The sequence below is a fragment of the Natrix helvetica genome (assembly GCF_964273705.1).
Source record: "Natrix helvetica genome assembly, chromosome: 16".
NCBI classification, from domain to species: Eukaryota; Metazoa; Chordata; class Lepidosauria; order Squamata; family Natricidae; genus Natrix; species Natrix helvetica.
Genome location: NC_138563.1, coordinates 10,832,846 through 10,852,215, shown reverse-complemented (window position 1 = coordinate 10,852,215; position 19,370 = coordinate 10,832,846). Strand labels below are relative to the sequence as shown.

General features: G+C 49.0%; 1 protein-coding gene across 2 annotated transcripts in view; it reads right to left on the bottom strand.

Moving 5' to 3' along the window:
* Window positions 1-17,859, bottom strand: part of LOC309400042 (death effector domain-containing protein) — a 41,945-nt gene extending 24,086 nt beyond the window's left edge. Inside the window, exons 1-3 of one of the 2 annotated variants that reach the window (XM_081968359.1) lie at window positions 17,587-17,859; window positions 7,797-8,203; window positions 4,891-4,998 (exon numbers count right to left, since the gene is read on the bottom strand). In XM_081968359.1, coding sequence (XP_081824485.1) covers window positions 4,891-4,998; window positions 7,797-8,203; window positions 17,587-17,816 — 745 coding nt within the window. In that variant the 5' untranslated portion in view covers window positions 17,817-17,859. Of the gene's footprint in view, window positions 1-4,890; window positions 4,999-7,796; window positions 8,204-15,481; window positions 15,674-17,586 lie in introns of those variants that run through there. The other variant, XM_081968357.1, reaches the window with a different exon arrangement.
* Between the last annotated feature and the right edge of the window lie 1,511 nt (window positions 17,860-19,370).

The following is a 19,370-nucleotide window of genomic DNA, read 5'->3' as shown; positions in this document are numbered from 1 at the left end:
GCTCCCTCCCTCCCTCCCTCTCATTTCTGCTGAAAGGAATATTTTGCTTGTGTTTCCCTGCAAGTGTTTTCCTGCCGATGAAGGTGTTATGGTTCGCCAGCAGAACTGGCAGCAAGTCGGACAGTGAGGAGGCTGGGGAGGAACATGGGCCAGTCCTGGGGACTGAGGAAGGCTCAGACGAGGGCTCTCCGTCTGAGGCAGAGAGGGAGCTCGGCAGAGGAACAGCTGGAGCCTGTTCCCAGTGTGCGCATTCGCAGAGCTGCCAGAAGACAAGAACAACTAAGAAAGCAGGTGGACTTAAAGAGCAGGGGTGTCCAAACTTGGCAACTTTAAGACTTGTGGACTTCAACTCCCAGAATTCCCCAGCCAGCCACCTGTTGGAGGTGATTGGCCCCGCCCAGAGGAAACAAAAGAGGAAGGAATGGGGAGGGGGCTTTTGCAGGAAACAATTCGTTCATTTGGTGGTGTCAAGGATGGAAAGTCAATATTAACATTAGCAATTAAAGAGAAAGAGCAAACGGAATATTATACGATTTGGGAAGTATTTTACCAATGATTGGAGCGGGGAAATAAAAAGAGTTTGAAAATGAAGAAAACTAAAAAATAAGTAGATAATACACTCAGATGAAGATATAAAATGGTTAGTATTTATATGATAAGAATAATGATGTTTAATGTTGATATGATTACTAGAAGATATTAAGAAGAAAAATTGAGAGTTTTATATTATAATACTAAACTTAGGGAAAGAATGTTAATATGAGTGTGAAAGGATGTGGCAAATGAGGAAGGAGGTTTGCACAAAGGAGTTTGTACCCAGACAACAGGCGGCAGAAGGAAAGATGGAAGGTTTACTTTTGAAATTGAAAAATAATAAAACTCTTAAACAAAATAGTGGAACGTTCTGTTTGGGGCTATAAGAGACTCTGTGCCAAGTTTTGCTTTGCCCTGCGTTTGGAAACTAGTTATCTTGCAGCGCTCCAAGCGAGATAAGGTTCGTGTGGACAAATACTCCTCGGAAAGACTGTTTGCTAAGCCTGGCTGACTGTGGATGAAAGGAATTCAGAGTTGTAAAAATAAAAGGGGTTTTGCAGGAAGGAAAATTTTGCTTCTTGCTTTCTAAGGAAATCCTGGGTCAGAACAGACAGAACAAGTGGCAGACAAGCTGTGAACCCTTTGCAGCTTCCGTAATCCTCTAATACTGGGACCTGCAATACAATCCGTTTCATCTACCGTATTTTTCGGAGTATAAAACTCACTTCTCCCACCCCTAAAAGAGGGTGAAAATTTGGGTGCATCTTATACACCGAATGTAGCCCCACCCACCCACCGGCCCCCACCCTTTGGCCTCTGCCTCCCAGCAATTTTTGCAGAAAACAGGGAAAATGGGGCTTGTGGAGGCTTCAATAAGCTATAGCCATCCCTGCAGCCTGAAACAGCTGATGATCGGGAGAAATTGAAAGTGAAACTTGCTGTTTGCTCCAGGTGGCAAATTGCTGGGAGGCAGATTTTTTTTTCTTGTGCTAATCAGGCTGTTTGCTGCAAGGAGGTAAGTCAAGAACTATAAATGCCTCTATAATGTTCACATTATTAGACTTATTTTTTAAAGGCTGCTTTACTATTATTCTAGACAACTTAACAAAATGGAGCAGCTTTTTAAAATAAACGCTTGATCTGAAGAGGCCCCATGCTCTTGTTTTAAAAAGTGATATTCTTTTAAATAGCAGAGAATAACTATACTTCCAGAAAGCACATCAATTTTAAAGCATCTGTACAAGCATAGTCTGAACTATAACACCACAAACAGGGTATATTGTCTGTGCTGTTTGTTGCAAGGAGGCAAATTGCTGGGAGGCAGAGGCAGATATTTTCCCCTTGTTTTCTTCCCCAAAATCTAAGTGCCTCTTATACTTCGGAGCGTCTTATACTCTGAAAAATACGGTAAGTCCTATTAATAGGCAGAGAAGGAGGAAACAGACCACCTGGATGGCATCCTCCCACAAAAAGGATGCCCGGGTATCTTTATCCACCCAAGCTATGAAAAAAGGATGACACTGCCACACATCAGAAACGTATCAGAAACAACCGATTACTACAACCACAGGGCAAACCAATTATTATTAAATAATAAATATACTGCAAGTTAACACCCTAGATCCATGATGGCAAACCTAAGGCATGTTTGCCAGAGGTGGCACGCAGAGCCTTCTCTGTGGGCACATGTGCTGTTGCCAGCTGCCCCTCTAGTTACCAGTCTTCGCGGGTGCCGGAGTGCCGGAAAACGGCCTGAAAACAGCCTGGAAAACGGCAAAAAACCCAGACAGGCACGTACCAGCTAGCTGGTCTTTGGTTTCTGGTCCTCCGGTGTGAGCAAAGACCAGCTGGCTGGCTCACATCCCGGAAACCTGAAGACCAGCATGCGCGCTGGCCAGCTATTGTCATCGCTGCCCTAGATTTTGTATTATGGAGGTGAAGGAGCTGAAGAGGTGATTTAAGTCTGGCCTTCCTAGTCAAGATCTTGGGGGGGGGGGGGATTTCTCAAGCTGCCTTCAACCTCCCTGACATACAAATATAGGCAGCGCGGCTGACTTGATGTCTCCCCACTTCTGCAACACCCCACCCCCACCCCAAAATTTAACTACAGGTGGAGTCCTCAATTTACAACCATTGTTTAATGGCTCTATAAATCAAACACCTGTGGGAGACAAAATCTACCGTATTTTTCGGAGTATATGACGCACCAAGGTTTTGAAGAGGCAAATTAAAAAAAAAGTTTTGCACTCTGCAATCCTCCCAAAAATCCCCCCCCCCAAGGCATGAATAGCCTTTAGGCGGCTTGCAGAGTGCTCCTGGGGGGGGCAAAAACAAGCAAAAACCGCCCCATTTTACAGGAAAACAGGCCCGTTTTTCATTTTAAAAAAGGGCATGGAAAGCCTTTAGGAAGCTTATAGAGTGCTCCTGGGGACTGCTTTTTGCTCATTTCTGCCCCACCCCCCGCCCCCAGGAGGTCTCTTTCACGGCCATTTTGGTAAAAGAGGCGGGGCTTCAGGAGGCAAAAAAATGCCGCATTCGCTGTATAAGACGCACCCAGATTTTCAGCCTCTTTTTTGAGGGAAAAAGGTGCATCTTATACTCCGAAAAATACGGTTAGTATAGACAATAACAGCAACAGTCGGAAGGGACCTTGGAGGTCTTCTAGTCCAACCCCCTGCTCAAGCAGGAGATCCTATACCATTTCAGATAAGCGGCTGTCCAGTCTCTTCTTCAAAACCTCCAGTGTTGGAGCACAAGTTCTTGTGACAAGCTGTTCCACTGGTTAATGGTCCTCCCTGTCAGAAAGTTTCTCCTGAATTCCAGGTTTCTTCTCCCCTTGGTTAGTTTCCATCCGTTGCTTCTTGCCCTGCCTTCTGGTGCGTTGTAAAATAAACTGGTCCCTCTTCTTTGTGGCAGCCCCTGAGGTATTGGGAACTCTGCTATCACGTCACCCCTAGTCCTTCTTTTCATTAAACTAGACCTACCCAGTTCCTGCAAGTGCTGTTCATGTGACTTCAGTAAGGCTTTTGATAAGGTAGACCATAACCTACTACTAGATAAAGTAGAAGAATGTGGGTTGGACAGCATCACCACCAGATGGATTCGTAACTGGCTGACCAACCGGACTCAACGTGTAGTCCTCAATGGAACTGCATCTACATGGAGGGAAGTATGCAGTGGAGTACCCCAAGGCTCTGTTTTAGGCCCAGTACTCTTCAACATCTTCATCAATGATTTGGACGAGGGAATAGATGGGGAACTCATCAAATTTGCAGATGACACCAAGCTGGGCACGAATAGCCAACACTCCAGAAGATAGGCTAAAGATACAGAATGATCTTGACAAACTTCAACATTGGGCACTATCTAATAAAATGAAATTCAATGGTGAAAAGAGTAAGGTTCTACCTTTAGGCAAGAAAAACGAAATGCACAGGTACAGTATAGGTGGTACCTTGCTCAATGGTAGTAACTGTGAGAGGGATCTTGGAGTCCTAGTGGACAACCATTTAAATAGGAGCCAGCCGTGTGCAGCAGCTGCCAAAAAAGCCAACACAGTTCTAGGCTGCATCAACAGAGGGATAGAATCAAGATGAAGGGAGGTATTAATACTAATCTATAAAGCCTTATTAAGATCAAACCTAGAGTACTGCATCCAATTTTGGTCACCCCGATGTAGAAAAGACGTGGAGACTCTAGAAAGAATGCAGAGAAGAGCAACAAAGAGGATCAGGGGACTGGAGACTAAAACATATGAAGAACGGTTGCAGGAACTGGGTATGTCTAGTTTAATGAAAAGAAGGACCAGGGGAGACATGATAGCAGCCTTCCAATATCTCAGGGGTTGCCACAAAGAAGAGGGAGTCAAACTATTCTCCAAGGCACCTGAGGGTAGAACAAGAAGCAATGGGTGGAAACTAATCAAGGAGAGAAGCAATTTAGAACTGAGGAGAAATTCCCTGACAGTGAGAACAATTAATCAGTGGAACAGAAATTGCCTCCAGAAGTTGTGAAAGCCCCAACACTGGAAGTCTTTAAGAAGATGTTGGATAGCCATCTGTCTGAAAGGGTATTGGGTTTCCTGCCTAGGCAGGGGGTTGGACTAGAAGACCTCCAAGGTCCCTGCCAACTCTGCTATTGTGTTGTATTGTATTGTATGTTTTAGTCTCCAGTCCCCTAATCCTCTTTGTTGCTGTTGAGTCTCCACATCCTTTTTTGGGGTATTGTGGTGACCAAGTCTGGTGCCACCACTGCAAGAGGTGTCCTCTCAGCCAAGATGTACAAGCCAAAGCGCTACAAACAATGCAGCATCCGGAGACGCATCTCTTGAAGGTGGAGACATGTATGAAAACTCACCAGATTTGTGTTGCTGCACAGGGACCTGCTCCGTATTGCCATGGTCTCGGGGCGTCACATAACGGATCGAAGTTTCTTCGAGGTACTTATCTACAAGGTCGGGACATACTGAAGGGGGAGAAAGGAAAACGTGTGACAAACAGCCAACCGTACAAAAATAGGAATAATTTGAAACACAGGTAGTCCTCGACTTACGACCACAATGGAGCCCAACATTGCTAAGCGAGACAGTGGTTAAGTGAGTTTTTGCCCCATTTTACAACCTTTCTTGCCACAGTTGCTAAGTGAATCACTGCAGGTGTTAAGTGAGTTGCACAGTTATTAAGTCCATCGGGCTTCCCCATTGTCAGGAGGTTACAAAAGGCGATCGCAGGATGCTGTGACCGTCATAAACATGAGTCAGTTGCTAAGTGTCTGGATTTTGATCATGTGACCATGTGATGGTCATAAGCAGGGGTGGCATTCAGCTGTTTCGACGGGTTGAGGACATGCGCGGAAGGCCAGGCGCACGCGTGGAAGTGGCCGCACGGCAAACCGGTGGTAGCAACATGTGAAACCACCGCTGGTCATAAGTCACTTTTTCCAGGGCCGTTGTAACTTTGAACGGTCACTAAAGGAAGTTTGAGGACTACCTGTATGCATACAGCTTTAAGGTGATGCCTTTTGGGAATGCCAACCTTCGACCCAAGAAGAGAAAGAGAAATGAGGCTTAAATTAGATTTCTTTAAAGAAAAAAAGATCAGAAGGACATCAGCAGCCGGACGGTCCAACCTGCAGACCCCGCCCTGGTATTGTTTCTTATTTTACTTTATCCAAGCTTTAAACTGCAATAAAGGTCTATTAAGCAGAACCAGGGCTGAGAAAACACTTCCAGCCACGCAGACAAACAAGGGAGGAAGCCATAAGGTTCGCAGGTGGCCACTTTAAGACTTGTGGACTTCAACTCCCAGAATTCCTGGCTGAGGAATTCTGGGAGTCGAAGTCCACAAGTTTTAAAGTGGCAAAGGCTGGAGTTTCTTTAAGTTTCTTAAAAGCAGCGGGATGGGATTCAGCTGAAAGATCGGGCAGTTGTCTAACAGGGAAATAGTGCAAAAAAGTCACTTGCACAAGTCGCACGACGCCTTTTGTGTGGCTACACAGGGTTATTTTGCCTGCAGGATCCAGCTTGGCCAACCTGTTCACCAACAGGGCTCAGTGCAACATTTCCCAGCCTTCCCCACGTTAACCTCTCTGGACTTCAACTCCCAGAATTCTCCAGCCACCTCAGTCAATTCTGTATAGCAGTGTAGCCTTCAATGTCATTGTATTGAGGAGAGAGGGAGGGAGGAGGAGCAGCAAAAAAGGAATGAGAGGAAGAGTAGTAGTAAGAAAGGGAGTGAGGAAGGAGAAGAAGGAGCAAGGAGGGAGGGAGGACGAAGAGGTGGAGGAGGAGGAGGAGGAAGGAGGCGGGGGGGAGAAGGAGGAAGGCTTCACTGTGGGTCAAATCCCCAGAATTTTCGGATACAATGAAATTGGTTTTTGTCTCACTGGTGCAATCCATGACAACAAATACAAACAAGATAAATAGTAAAAAGAATAAACCCTAAGCAAGTAATTAGAAAAAGAAGAAAGAAAGAAAGAAAGAAAGAAAGAAAGAAAGAAAGAAAGAAAGAAAGAGCCCTTGACTTACAACTATTAGTTTAGCAATGGTTGTAATTCAAGCTTACAACGGCACTGAAAAAAAGTTACAACCAGTCCTTGCATTGTGCCGGTCGCAACATCCCCACAACTCCTTAATCAAAACACGGGCAGTTGGCATGTATTTAGGACGGTTGCAGAGTTCAAAGGTCATGTGATTGACCGTCCCAGTCAGCTTCCAACAAGCAAAGCCCAAGGGGAAAGGCAGATCTGCTTAATGACCATGTGATTCACATAATCACATTCAGGGATTCGCTTAACAACGGTGACTAAAAAGTCCATCAAATCAGATGAGCGACAGCCGTCCTGCTTAGCACACAGGAAATTCCGGTCCCAATTGGTCATAAGCCGAGGACTCCCTGCAGACATCCACACATGAACAGAGGCGCTTTCACATGAGGGGTGTCAAACTCAATTTCATTGAGGGCCTCATCAGCATTGTGGTTGCCCCCAGAGGGCCAGTTGAGTGCAATTCTATGCATCATATTAGCTCAGGGTTGGAGTGGTGGGGTGGCCTAGAGGCGGAGCTCTTGCCTCCCAATCAGGAGGCTGTAGGTTCAATCCTAGGTGGAGGCAGATATTTCTCTCTCTGGGCATGAGGAGAATATTTCTGCTGAACAAAACTCCGCACTGGCGACAGGGAAGGGCATCTGGCCAGTAAAACACTCCGCTAATTCCATTCTGCTGCCCAGCCTCTACCCTGCAAGAGATCATAGGGCCGTTAAAAGACAATGAAGATATTAACTCAGGTTTCTTGATCAGTTTTGACCCAGGCCTGGCACATGCTTCCCGCCTCACATTTCCTCCCATCTTTGGGGGAAAGTCTGTGATGAGAGTGGCTCCTTGTGGGGAAGGGCAGCACAGGCAAAGAAAGGGGAGGAGGGAAAGGCAGCAAGGCAGGGAGGGGGGAGAACCGAAGAAACCCACGTCCTGAGCCCCTTCTGTCCTTCCTCTTTCCTTCCCTCGCTCTCAGGCGGAGGGTGCTTTAACCATGCCCGCCCCAGTGGTTACGGCTGACGCAAAGCTCCACGCATTGCAGAGGCTCCCGGTGCCCATCCTCGCCGGGCACTGCCGCCACTGGCGCGACCCCTGAAGAAGCAAGGAGGTAACTACTCCATCCCCTCCTCCTGCTAGCCTGCTTGCCCGCCAGATCTAAGCACCCGCGGGCCTTCAGCTTGGCACGTCTGCTCTCCCCACCCGCTCAGAAAGCCAAGCGGGAGGCCACCTACCAGCCTTCCTCCTCTTCAGCGTGACGTAGGGCAAGAGGTCGTGGCGGGTGATGATCCTCAGCAGCTGCAGCACCTGGCGGAAGTTGGTCTCGTCGCAGCGGCCCTGTCGCTCCAGCGCCAGGAGGAAGTCCTGCCCGCTGCGGATCATGCCCCGCTCGTAGTCGTCGATGACGTCCACGAAGAGGAAAGACAGCACGCGGACGTCGCGGTGAGTCAGGTGGGTGCCCACGATGTCAAACATGCGGTGCAGGCTGTAGAGGCCGTGCTCCCGGTCGCCCTCCTCCTCCGGCCAGGCTTGCTGGTGGCTGCGTTTCAAGGTCGCCATCTTGGGCGTCTGCGAGAACCGGGCCCGGCCGCCCAGCATCCAGGGGAACTGAGGGGACGGCGGGTCTCCTTCAGCGGGGGCACTGGAAGAGAGGAAAGCAAGGCCCGGTCACATCCGCGGGGACCCTGGTAGCCCCCCAGGCTGCAATTCGGGCTGAAGAGGGGTTAGTTAGAAGAGCCCACTGGCTGCCCTGAACGGTTCTGCCTAGTGACTTGGTCTGTGGGGGCTTTGATGCTCTCTGGGCCTTTCTTGACCCAACCAGGTAACAGCCTCAGAACCAGAAGGGAGTGGGGTTTGCAGGGGGACGGGAGGAGGACTGTGAGGTCCTTGGGGCTCTCTGAGCTTGGTTGCTTTCTTGCAAATATTTCACGACCCAACTAGGTAATATTATCAGAACTAGAAAGGAGGTGGGTGGAGAGAGAGAGACAAAGAGACAGAGAGACAGACAGACTGACAAGAGGAGGAGGAGGAGGAAGAAAAGGACTGTGGGGTCCTTGGTGCTCTCTTGAGCTTGGTGGTTTTCTTCCAGATATTTCATGACCCAACTAGGCAACATCATCAGTGCTAGAAGGGAGGGGGGTTCGTGGGGAGGGAGGGAGGGAGGTGGAGGAGGAAGATTGTGGGGTCCTTGGTGCTCTCTGAGCTTGGTGGCTTTCTTGAAGATGTTTCATGACCCAACTAGGCAACATCATCAGTGCTAGAAGGGAGGGGGGTTTGCGAGGAGGAGGAGGAGGAGGAGGAGGATGGGTTCCTGGGGGTTCTCTGAGCACAGTTGCTTTCTCGCAGATGCCTGCACAGACATGCACAGCAGGGGTGGGATTCAAACTTTTTGTACTACCTATTCCATGGGTGGGGCTTGGTGGGCGGGGCTTGGTGGGCGTGGCAGGGGAAGGAGACTGCACAATCCCCATTCCCTCCCCATCAGCTGGGACTCGGGAGGCAGAGAAGAGAGGGGGGCGGGGCCAGCCAGAGGTGGCATTCGCCTGTCCTCCGAACTACTCAACATTTCCGCTCCCGGTTCTCCAGAACCCGTCAGAACCTGCTGGATTTCACCTCCGATGCACAGACCAGAACCCAGCTGGCGTTTCAACCAACAAGAACAACGGGAGGAAAGTGGGCCTGTGAGCTGAACCCCCCAACAAAGAGGTGACAACTGGCCCTTTCGAAGGCAGCTGCGCTCAGAAGCCAACTGGCCATGGAGGGCAAGTGGCGGATTCCCTTCCTCTGAAGCCAGGGATGCCCGTGGCTATTCAGCCTCCTTCTCCCCAGAAGAGGACACCGTATTTTTCGGACTATAAGACGCACCGGTGCATAAGACGCACGGGGGGCTTCAGGAGGGCGAAAACGGCTGCATTCAGTGGTATAAGATGCACCGACATTTCCACACACTTTTAGGGAGGGGAAAGGTGCGTCTTATACTCCGAAAAATACGGTGTCGCTCAGAGTTGAAACTGTGGGGTCCATTGGTTGCTAACTGAGCCTCGTGGTTTCCCTCCAGACGTTTCATGGCCCAACTAGGTAACACCATCAGTGCTGGAAGGGAGTGGGATTTGCGTGGGGTGGGGTGGGGGGAAAGACAAGGACTGTGGGTGGTCTCTGAGCTTGGTGGTTTTCTTGCAGACGTTTCATGACCCAACTAGGAAACATCATCAGTGCTGGAAGGGAGGAAGGGTTTGGCTCTCTGTTTAGCAATGTTGAAGTAGCCCAGTCTGGCAAGGAAACAAAAGGATCAAGGACCCCACAGTTTTTGTCCTCCTCCTCCTCAAACCCCTCTCCCTTCTAGCACTGATGATGCTATCTAGCTGGGTCACAAAACATCTGCACGAAAACCACCCAGCTGCAAAAGGGCCCCACCACCATCTCTTCTGCTGCCGAGTCTTCAGTCTCCCTGGCCTTGCATGTTTTTTTGGGGGGGAGGGAGGGGTGTTTCTAGGACTCTCAATTAAAATGCGATCCTTTTATTACCATTTTTCTTGGATCCAGGCCCAACTGACGTGCTAAAGTGCATTTCTTGGCCAGGGAGGGCCCTTTTAATGCCAAAGGCACTTAAGGGCTAGGTTTAAAAATACTTCGGCAGGGGGGGAGGGAGGGAGAGGAGAGAGAGAGGAACAGAAAAGTAAGGAGTTTTGTTCAAAATTGATGTTTTTTAAATTGAAAAAATACAAACAAGAATTCCAGGCCTTTTGCACCCGTTCGAATCAGAACAGAGCTGGGGGGGGGGGGAACCTTGGAGGTCTCCTAGCCCACCCCCCTGCTCAAGGAGGAGCCCCCCCCCCGGAGCAGATGCCAACTGGATCCCCTGCTGATAAGTCCCCGGCGTGTGACGGCCGTATCGGCAAATGCGCCAGGCCTTGCAAACAGCATCGTCTTTAAAGGAACTCCTCAACGGAGCCCAGGAGCCCTTCAGTCTGATAGAAGTCCTCGACTTACAACCGGTTGCTTAGCGACCCTTCAAAGTTACAACAGACCCAGGAAAAGGTACTTTTGCCCCGGATTTGAAGTTCCAAAGATCCCCCCTGTGGTCATGTGACATTTTGGGCACTTGGCAACAGGCTGAGATTTACAGCTGTTCTGCAGTTGCCAAACCATGATTTATGCTTTTGAGAGAAAACTGTTATTTATTTCCATTTTCAAATTTTAAAAAATGCCCCACAGCTAACAATGGCTACGCTTAACAACCACGGGGTTCGCTTTACAACCACGACAAGGCAGGTCATAAATTCAGTCACGATCACGTCGTGACCTGCTTAGCAACCCATAGGACCTATGGTCATCATTGGGGGCTTGATTATGGTCGTAAGTCAAGGACTGAAAGGGGCCTGAATATCCGAATGAGCCAAACTAGGAAAGAAGGAAGAGATGAGATGAGTAAGATTGTCAATAAGGAAAGACTCTTCTTATCCCAGACTGAGAAATTGCAGAAGTTCAGCAAAGGCATTAGGAAATCCCCATAGTCCTTAACCTACGTCCATAACTGAGCCACTGCTGAGTGAGAAATCTGTTGACGATCCGGATTATAAGACACACATTTGGAGGAGGAAAACGATTTTTAAAAAAAACCCAGAGATTTTGGACTCGTGCTGGAGCCCATCTTCAGGGGATTTGAATGACAGACGGTCATAATTCACATTTTTCAGTGCTGTTGTAACTTGGTCACTAAACGAACTGTTGTAAGTCAAGGACCACCCCTGTTTCTCAATTTCACTGGCCCCATAGAGCTTTGCATGCGGAAAGTCTCAGGTTCAAGTCCTTGTAACTTCTTCAGAGTCTCAGAAAGCTGCCAACGGAGATTAGATATGCATTCGCGGTAGGTTGTGTTTAATCAGGGTTTGATGAACGATCTATGATTTTCACCTGATCGTAACTGACTAGTGCAGGGGTGTCCAAACTTGGGAACTTTAAGACTTGTGGACTTCAACTCCCAGAATTCCCCAGCCAAAAAAGAAGAATAATAACTATGCGGATGTATACCTATAATTGTATATAGAGAACATAAAATAAAAACTTTTCCAAAGAAAATTAGGACGCTTGGCAACTGCTTCAGAATTTAGAATGCTTTCAGCCTCCTGGAGTCACCTGATCCATTTTTGTGACCTTCTGGGAAAGCCGGGTTCACTTTGCAACCGTCCGACTCACTTAACAACGGCGATGATTCCCATAACAACAGTGGCAAGAAATGTCGTAAAACGGGGCAAGCCTCACTCAGCCACTGTTTCGCTTGGCAATGGAAAGGATGGGCTCGGTTGTGGTCGTAAGTCGAGGAGCCTCTGCCGCAAGACTTCAGGCTGATCCCAATGAATCCAAACCAACCGCATTACGCTTAGCGCTGGGTGTTGATTCAAGCCAAAAGTGGCCGCAAGGTGAGGACTGCCTTAGGCAGGTCCAGGAGGATTGCTAACAACCACCAACAAGGAAGCAATAGAATAGAATACTATAAACCAGGGGTGTCCAAACTTGGGAACTTTAAGACTTGTGGACTTCAACTCCCAGAATTCCCCAGCCAGCAGAGCTGGCTGGGGAATTCTGGGAGTTGAAATCCACAAGTCTTAAAGTTCCCAAGTTTGGACACCCCTGCTATAAACAAACCAAAGGGGAAAAAACACAGAATTCTTTTTTTAAAAAACCTAGTAATATAGTGACCGAGGCATGCCACAACAAATTGGCCACACAAAGCACACACATTGTGGGGTCCCACTTGACACGAGGGCCCAGCACCTGGCAGGTAAAATCTCTTTAAGGGGCTTCCAGATCTCAGGCCCAGGCGAGAGAGGGCAGGCGTCCAAACACCACCAGAAGCAAACGAGGGGCTGACTGAATGACGAGAGGGAGACGGGCAGAGTCTACATTTGATAAATAGATAAAACACCCCTCCAAGTTTCTTTCCGATTCTCCCACTCCTGGAAAAATCAGCAAAAGCAGCAGCGATTTTCACAAAGGCAGAAACGACAGCCAGGGAGTGACACCAGAATGAAGGTAAAGCTTCCCCTTGCACATCTGTGCTACTCGTTCCCGGCTCTAGGGGGCGTTGCTCATCTCCCTTTCAAAGCCGAAGAGCCAGCGCTGTCCGAAGACGTCTCCGTGGTCATGTGGCCGGCATGACTCAATGCGGAAGGCGCACGGAGCGCTGTTCCCTTCCAACCAAAGGCGGCTCCTGTTTTTCCACTTGCATTTTTTACCTGCTTTCAAACTGCTGCAGAAGCTGGACAAGGAACGGGAGCTCACTCCGTTACACGGCGCTAGGGACTCGAACCATCTAACTGCCGGCCTTTCTGATCGACAAGCTCAGTGTCTTAGTAACTGAGCCACCGCGTCCCATAGTATCAAAATACAAAACTCACTGCACATTAATTCAATGGGCCAGGAGTATCCTATGCCTGCTCACCTCACCCCCCCCCCCAAAGTGTGATGTTGTGGGTGGGGAGACCTAGACTGGGACCACCGCTCTCTCATAGACCCAAGTATCTCACAGGGTTACTAAGGGGTTACTAGAGGACATAATGGCATACATAGGTAGTCCTCGACGTACGACAACAATTGAGCCCAAAACACCTGTTGTTAAAGCGAGACAATTCTTAAGTGAGTTTTGCCCCATTTTACGACCTTTCTTGCTGCAGTTGTAAAGTGAATCACTGCAGTTGTTAAGTCAGTCACACCACTGTTAAGTGAATCTGGCTTGTCACACACAACCCCGGGACACTGCAAGCGTCATAAATATGAGCCAAGAGTCCAAATTCTGATCAAGTGACCACGGGAAAACTGCAACGATTCTAACTGTGAAAAAATGGTTCTAAGCCACTTTTTTTAGTGGCAGACGGTCACTAAACAAACGCTGCAAGTCGAGGACTAGCTACACTTGAGTCCTTGAAGGAAAACCAATCCGGTGAATATGAATAATCCATATCTTTCACTAACAAACACGAGTCAGTAAGGTTTCATTTTTAAAAATGAATGGTTGTAGGCCTATGCTTTAAGGCAGGGGTGTGCAAACTTGGGAACTTTAAGACTTGTGGACTTCAACTCCCAGAATTCTGGCTGGGGAATTCTGGGAGTTGAAGTCCACAAGTCTTAAAGTTCCCAAGTTTGCACACCCCTGCTTTAAGGTTTGCACCAGGGGTCTCCAACCTCGGCCACTTTAAGACTTGTGGACTTTTAACTCCCAGAATTCCCAAGCCAGCTATGCTGGCTGGTGGATTCTGGGAATTGAAGTCCACAGAACTTAAAGTCGCCAAGGTTGAGAAACACTTATCTTAGGAGAAAAGTGCAATGGAGCTAACACCTTTGCACACCAAACAGGACACTCCCCTTCTTACACCCTGCGTCTTCGCCGTTCTTTGAAACAAGGTTTACGATACGCCGGACAGAAAAAAGGGGGTGGGCTGGGCAGGGGTATAAGTAGAAGCGGAGGAAGGGCACTTGCGGGCCAAAAAGTCACAATTATTTCTGCGGGGGGAGCTGGGCTTTGAAAACACGCCGTCTAAAATCCCCTGCAACGCACTCCGGAGGTTTTTGCAATCCCTAGTTCACATCAGAGATCGCCAAAAATAACGGAAGGGCCCCAATAGTCTCATTCTTCAAATATGCAGGTGGCTCCCTGAGGTTGGCTGGTGTCTTACAGATGTTTTCAGGGGTTTGCCTGGCCAGTTGTATACCCCATTCCCCGGCAGTACTGATGATGTTGTCTAGCTGGGTCACGAAACGCCTGCAAGAAAACAACCTAGCTCCGAGAACACCAACGACCCTCACAGTCCTCCTCCTCCTCCTCTATTTCCCTTCCATCACTGATGATATTACCTAGTTGGGTAGTGAAACGTCTGCAAGGAAACCACCCAGCTCAGAGAGCACCAAGGACCCCACAGTCCTTTTCTTCTTCCTCTTCCTCCTCCACTGCCCTCCACTCAGCACCAAGGACAGCAATTCTCCTCTTCCTGTCTTCAAACCTCATTCTTTTCTAGCCCTGATGATGTTACCTAGTCAGGCAATGAAATGTGAAAACCACCAAGCTCAGAGAGCACCAAGGACCCCACAGTCCTTTTCTTCCCCTTCCTCCTCCTCCTCTATTCCCTTCTATCACTGATATTATTACCCAGTTGGGTCACGAAACGCCTGCAAGAAAAGAACCAGCTCAGAGATCACCACAGTTTAACCCTAGTTACCAAATCAGTTTCTTCAAATATGTGCAAGAAGCTAAAAGCAAGCCACAACTCCATTCCCCAAATGATCAAGGTATCCTTTCTCTCTCAAAGGTATCATGAGATCTCCTGTTAGAGACTTACTCCTCCTTCCCTTTTCCTCCTCCACTCCACACACCCTACTCCCTTCGAGCACTGATGATGTTACCTAGCTGGGTCATGAAACGTCTGCAAAAAAAAAAAAAAGAATCAAGCTCAAAAAACAGCAGGCACCTTACAGTCCTCCTCCTCTCCTCTTCCATTCCACAAACCCCATTCCCCTGCAGTACTGATGAGGTTGCCTAGCTGGGTCACGAAACGCCTGCAAGAAAACAACCGAGCTCAGAGATCACCACAAGTTTAACTCCAGCTACCAAAACATTTTCTTCAAATATGCGCAAGAAGGTAAAAGCAAGCCACAACTCCATTCCACAAATGATCACTCGCTCACAAATAAAATGATCCTTTTAAAAGTCTCTCTCTGAAAGGCATCAGGAGATCTCCTGTTAGAAACTTGGAAACCGCAGGTCAGCCAACAGGAAGGAAGGAAGGAAGGAAGGAAGGAAGGAAGGAAGGAAGGAAGGAAGGAAGGAAGGAAGGAAGGAAGGAAGGAGGCATTGTGCTGTACTTACGTTGCTGTGTCACTGCAGCCCTTGCGAGACTTTAGCTTATGACAACTATGGCACACTAACCTTATGACTTTGTTATTCTCTGGGGTTCCTGCTTGGCCATGTCTTGCATAAGTGATAGGGCACAAAGGATCAGGGATGAACACACACATTTTAAAATCATTTTTTTTAAAGAGGGGGGTCCCTGCCCCGGGTAAGTTTTCTCCTAGAGTTATATTTCAGTCCATGCCTCACAGCCAAAACAGGTGTCCTCACTCTCTCTTTCACGCTGTAAAAAAGAAAAAAATGATATGAATAAGAGCCCCCAAATGGTCTGGAAATTTCAGCTAGGCTTCTTTCCTCCTGGAGCTGTGGGAGCGCTCCATCACAGGAGGTTTTTAATAAGATACTGGGCAGCTGGAATGGATCGCCTGCTTGAGCAGGGGGTTGGACCAGAAGACCAGTTGGAGGTCCCTTCCAACTCTTTTACTCTGTATTCTATCCCTCTCTCCTGACCACAGGCAAGGCCGTCCCTCCCTTTCCAGCCACTCAAAAATAGCTGAAGGGATGATCATAGGGTAAGAGTGGAGAAGGCAATTGAGATTTAAAATATGAAGTAGCCGTTGGCTTATGTATCAGTCTGGAAAGAATATTTCACAAAAGATATCCAAAACTTTTCTCTTTGCTTGCAGGAGCCTCTTTAATTTCATGACCCAAGTAGGGAACATCATTAATGAGGAGGTGGGGGATAATCAGGAGGAGGAGGAGGAGGAGGAGGAAGAGAACCGTGGAGTCCTTGGTGCCCCAACTAACAATAACCAATCAAATAATATAATCAGTGCTAGAAGAGGAAGGGGAGAGAAGGAGGATACTGTGGGATCCTTCAACTTGCAACATTTCATGACCCAACTAGGTAACAACATCAGGGAAAGAGGATCTATGTTGACAAAACCCTATTTCCCTTTTCCACAAGATACTTTGCTTCCTTCGCTAAATGCCGATTTAAACCCGAAAACAGAAACCCACTGAAATAAACTTTTCCCAGCCGACCAAGCGGAGTAGAACTGCAAACGGTGGGGATCTTACTGGGTTGCCTTCATCAAGGCAGCCGATATACCTTTTAATCGGTTAGAGATCCATGATCTAAAAACGGAGATCTCCAATCGCGGCTCCTTTAAGGCTTGTGGACTTCAATTCTCAGACTTCCCCAGCCAGCACACAGGGAGTCCTCAATTTACAACCGTTCATTTAGTGACCCTTCAAAGTTAGAACGTCGCTGGAAAAAGGGACTTGTGACCGCTTCTCACACTTACGACCGTTGGCGCATCCCCATGGTCACGGGATTTAACCTTCAGACACTTGGCAAACTGACTCATATTCACGACGGTCGCAGTCTCCCGGGGCCACGTGGTCCCCTTTTGCGACCATTAAAGTCAGATTCACATAACAACCACCGTTACTAACTTAACACCTGCAATGAGGCACTTAACAACTGTGGCAAGGAAGCTCATGCCACGCGGCAAAACTCACTTTAACAACTTAGCCCGCTCAACCGTGGCCATAAGTCGAGGACTATCTGTAGAATTGGGGAATTCTGGGAACTGGAAGTCCCCAAGTCTTCAAGTTTGGACAATATGGTGATCATTTTCCCAGCTTCCCCCCCCCCCCCAGCACCAAACCCCCTCAGATAATCCCCAAATATGGCCCTGGGTCCCCCCTCCTCCATTTCCTGGCTTTGGGGGCCCAGGGGACTGGCTGGCAAGGCCCACCCTGACCCAGCAGCCTCTCCCACCCGCCCCCTTCAGCCTGGCCTGGCTCACCTGGGGGGCTCAGAGCCAGGCCTGCGAAGCTCACGCCCCCCCCATACGCCCCCTCCCCTCCAGCCCCAAAGACCCCCCCGGGGTCTCCCCCCCCGCAGCCCCGCCCCTCGCCCTGCAGGAAGGGCTAACTTTAATAAGGGGGAGGGTCGGGCTCCCCCTCCCCAATCAGGAGTGGGCCAGGCCCTCCCCAGCCCCCTCCCCACCGCCCCTCAAGCCATGGGGGGGCCACGGCCCTGCCCCCGCCCCCAAGGAACGCCGGCCCCTGGGCCACGGGGCGGGGCCGGCCCCTCCCTTCTTCAGCCGCCCCCTCCCCAATTGGGCCCCTGGCTCCTCCCACCCCCCGCCCGCCCGCCTCGCCCCCTCGCTCACTTTCTCCTCAGGGCCGCCGGGGAAGCCATGTTGGGCCCAGCCGCTCCGCGCCCCCCCGGTGACGACCCGACCACGGGCGCCGCCGCCGCCGCCGCAGCAACAGGAACATCCGGGCAACCGGCACCTCCTACCCAGAGAGAGAGAGAGGGAGAGAGAGAGGCGACATCCGGGCCTCCCTGACCTACCGACCCCGGTTCAAACCGTGGGCGCGGCGAGGCGGGAAGCGCCATCTTTGTGACTGGAACCCGGGAGGCGCCGCCGGAGTGGGCGGCCATGTTGGGGAAGGGCGGGCGTCGCGGCTATTAAACGCTGCGGCGGCCATGTTTAGGAAGGGCAGAGCTAATGGAGCAAGGGCGAAGCCATCTTGGGAAAGGGCAGGCGCTTGGCGTCGCGGCCATTTGAATGCCTTGGCATTCAGGGCGAGAAGTGGGCAGAAAGGGGAGAGGCGCCCCCCATTTGAGGGGGGAGGGGGAGGAAAGAGAAAAGCGGCACCGCCTCGCTTTTTGGAGAGGTCACTCTGGGCGTGGACAGAGTGTAAAATAAACATCCTGCCCTACCAGCCCCAACACAAGCAACCCCGCCCCGCCCATGCGCCACGTGCCACTCCCCCCCCCCCGCGCTTCTGGGGTTCCTGGAATCTCCCGGCGTGGGTGGAGCCGATGACGTTGTTTTCTGCAGGAGTGGGCGGGGCTTTAAGGGCAGGACTGCCACTCATGGGAAGGCCATTTACAAAACATGCAGAAACATTAAAATAACTCAGAAGCCTTGTGATATCTTGCAGAGAACACAACATTTTCCCAGTAATGTAGACCACACTTCTCAGGATAAATTCCCAAAGTCCTTATAAGCAGCCCATTGTTGACTAAAATGCAGTCTGTGTTACACCAAAATAGACTTCTAGAAGAGGGATATCCATCCATGGCTACATCAAGCCTGGCTGGGGAATTCTAGGAGTTGGCCTTTGAGGTCTCAAGGTGGCCAGCTTTGGACACCCCTAAACTCCTTTCCCACAGGGCAGTGATCCCTAACCTTTATTTCCCTTCCTTCGTCCCTTTTAACCACTTGACCTATAAACCACTGAAAGGGAAAAAAAGCCTGTAACAAGATTAACGAAGATCATCTCTGTCTTTAGGTTGGACATATTTAGAGGCTACGGGAAGAGAATTAGAGTGTGGAATGTATAGTTCTGTCCAGTGAAAATTAGCTTGCAAAAATAAATTTCAATGGACTTCCAGAATCTCCAGAAACCCCAGAATCTCCCAACCACCATGCCGGGAAGTCCATTCATTTTAAAGTGGGCAAATATGGGCGGGGGTGGAGGGGGGACGACTGCGGAGTCTATGATTCAAAGTAGAAAATAAAATAATAGAGTTGGAATTCAATATATACAATTCGGAAGGATGCAGAGAAATGAGGGGATGTGAGTAGAGTAGAGTAGAGTAGAGTAGAGTAGAATAGAATAGAATAGACATTGGAATAATAGAATAGAATAGAAATATGGAATGGAATAGGTAAGGATAGGATAGGATAGAATACAGAATTGGATAGAATACAATAGAATAGAATGGGAAAGAATAGAATAGAAGTTTATTATCACTTTGAATGTAATTGGCATATATTAAAAGTGAAATTTCGTTGCATACAGCTCTTAAAAGGTCACCATCTCCAATTTTACACTAAACACAAATAAATAAAAATAAAAATACAAAATTATATATGCACCGAAATATATTACATGACACGGAGAAAGAACACAGAAAATGGAGGAGAAATTAGGCTACATC